This window comes from Perkinsus marinus, assembly GCF_000006405.1.
Source record: "Perkinsus marinus ATCC 50983 genomic scaffold scf_1104296930230, whole genome shotgun sequence".
NCBI lineage: Eukaryota > Perkinsozoa > Perkinsida > Perkinsidae > Perkinsus > Perkinsus marinus.
In genome coordinates, this window is record NW_003216192.1 from 1 (window position 1) to 2,015 (window position 2,015).

The window sequence follows — 2,015 nt, forward strand, 5'->3', positions numbered from 1 at the left end:
ATCTACCATCAAAAATAATTACCGAAATCCCTCAACAAAAGCACTACAGTTGAGAATTATCCAAAATTTCGCCGTTCAGAACCCCAAAAATGGCAGTCACCGGGTTAGTAGCGACATTTACTATTAGTTTGTCCCAAACGTGATAATACAACGAAATCATCGCGGAGCGAGCAAACTACAACAGACACTTTCGAGTTGTGCATGCGTGCAGAATTATACTGACTTAACTACTACGCGTAGGAGGCCACCAAATATATCAAACGACTCCTCTATATGCCGAAATTCCCGCATAAATCGAAAACTTTTTACGGCAAAATTTTCTACCAAGGAAAATATATCGAATCCATTGATCCGATCAGTAGACGAGGACTAAGCGAGCTCCACCTCTTCATCAAGAAAACCTAATACCCCAGTCTCGAGTTCGTTATAGCCCTACCATCTGCTGAGCTTCATCATCATCAACAGCATCTGGCACATTGCAGGGAACCTGGGCGTCCTTGAAACACGCTGATAGTAATCGAGGGAGATTGTCATCTGCGTGCTCAGAGATACTCTTCGGGGGGATAAGCTAACACAAACCATAAAGGCCACTCATACGGTAGAGGACGATCATCGCAGTAGCCTATCTGATTGATTCTACCACTACTTATAATCAACTTCAGCACTTCCAGAGCAAATCCAACTTCGATGATGTTGTGTGTAGGTTGTATAATGCAATTAGGATTTCCCAGTAACATATAGCTCAGTCCATATACGAGTTCGGGTAGAGGTGTTCAGAAACTAGTAGCAATTTCTCAACTCGCTCATATGCTTCCAAAGCGGCAACTTTACTCCATAAAAAGAGCACCAACCCGGATACCTGCAAAAAATAAAACGTCGATTATCACATTGGAGTTTCACCCGTCCAACGTGAAGTGGCGTTTTGATACTCCATGTAAATTCAAGACGAGTTTTTTTCGTGGAGTGAATTGTGAAATATGTTTTTCACTAGTGTCTCTCATATAACGGGTAAAACTTCATCATCATCATCATCATAGCTCACCTCCGCTGAAGAACTCTTTGGTAGGAGTTTCTGAAGGTATGGTAGTAATCCTGCTTTGAGACATAACCGAAGTTCAGATCTTTGGCGTTGATGATGGTGTGGTACGTATTGGCGGTTATGATGATGTCCGTGATGTGACTCAGAAGCCCAGTCTAAGAGCCCAGATAGGATGCGTACCACAGGATGTAGTGTTGTTCATTGATACCATCATACGGTAGGGCTATCTCTACAGGGGATACGTATGCAGTGTTGATGATGATGATGATGATCTACTAGGTATGGTCGTCTTGATGCAACAGATGGGGAAGTAGCTCGTAAGGGTGGGTTTGACCAGCTTGTTAAACAGCAGCTAGATGGCATGAATACTGTATGCTCATGCTCACTGATATTGCATTGATGTAGCGTCCCTATTAGGTTGTCGGTGAGAGGAGCCTTAAGCTCTCAGGAGGGGAGAAGCAGAGGTTGGCCATAGCCAGGTGTAGAACACCCCAATACTGTTGCTCGACGAGGTGAACGAATACTCCAACCTGCTTGTGGTGATGGTCCATACTTCTTCCAGGCTACTACCTCTGCATTAGACTCTGCTACTGAGCAAGCCGTGCAGATAGCATTAGCCAATCTAAGGGAGAATACCACAACTATTGTCATTGCACATCGTCTCTCTACTATAAGGCATGCCAACCAGATAGTGGTATTAGGATATTACGATAGAGAGGAGCATCCTGAACTATACCCCTGAAGTGATCTTATAGGATCTCCCGAATAGGTGCTGGAGTTCGGCAAGCTAGTTGAGAAGGGCACTCATGAAGACCTTATTAAACAACCAAACAGGAAGCTACTGTCGTTATGATTGTGTCCTATCATTCATTGGGCAGGTATAGAGATCTGTGGGAGAAGCAGCAGAGAGGTATCGATGTTGATCTGCACTTTGGTGGTGAGATGCCCAGTGGTGAGGACAGCAGTAGTAGCAATC

General features: G+C 44.2%; 1 protein-coding gene across 1 annotated transcript in view; it reads left to right on the top strand.

The window, feature by feature from the left end:
* Positions 1–1,114: 1,114 nt before the first annotated feature.
* The window catches only part of Pmar_PMAR013995 (hypothetical protein), a gene marked incomplete at both ends in the record, with an annotated part of 1,128 nt that continues 227 nt past the window's right edge, over positions 1,115–2,015 (top strand). Inside the window, 4 exons of the mRNA XM_002787155.1 lie at positions 1,115–1,256; positions 1,319–1,409; positions 1,457–1,518; positions 1,918–2,015. The exon at positions 1,918–2,015 is cut by the window's right edge and continues 4 nt beyond it. Coding sequence (XP_002787201.1) covers positions 1,115–1,256; positions 1,319–1,409; positions 1,457–1,518; positions 1,918–2,015 — 393 coding nt within the window. The remainder of the gene's footprint in view (positions 1,257–1,318; positions 1,410–1,456; positions 1,519–1,917) is intronic.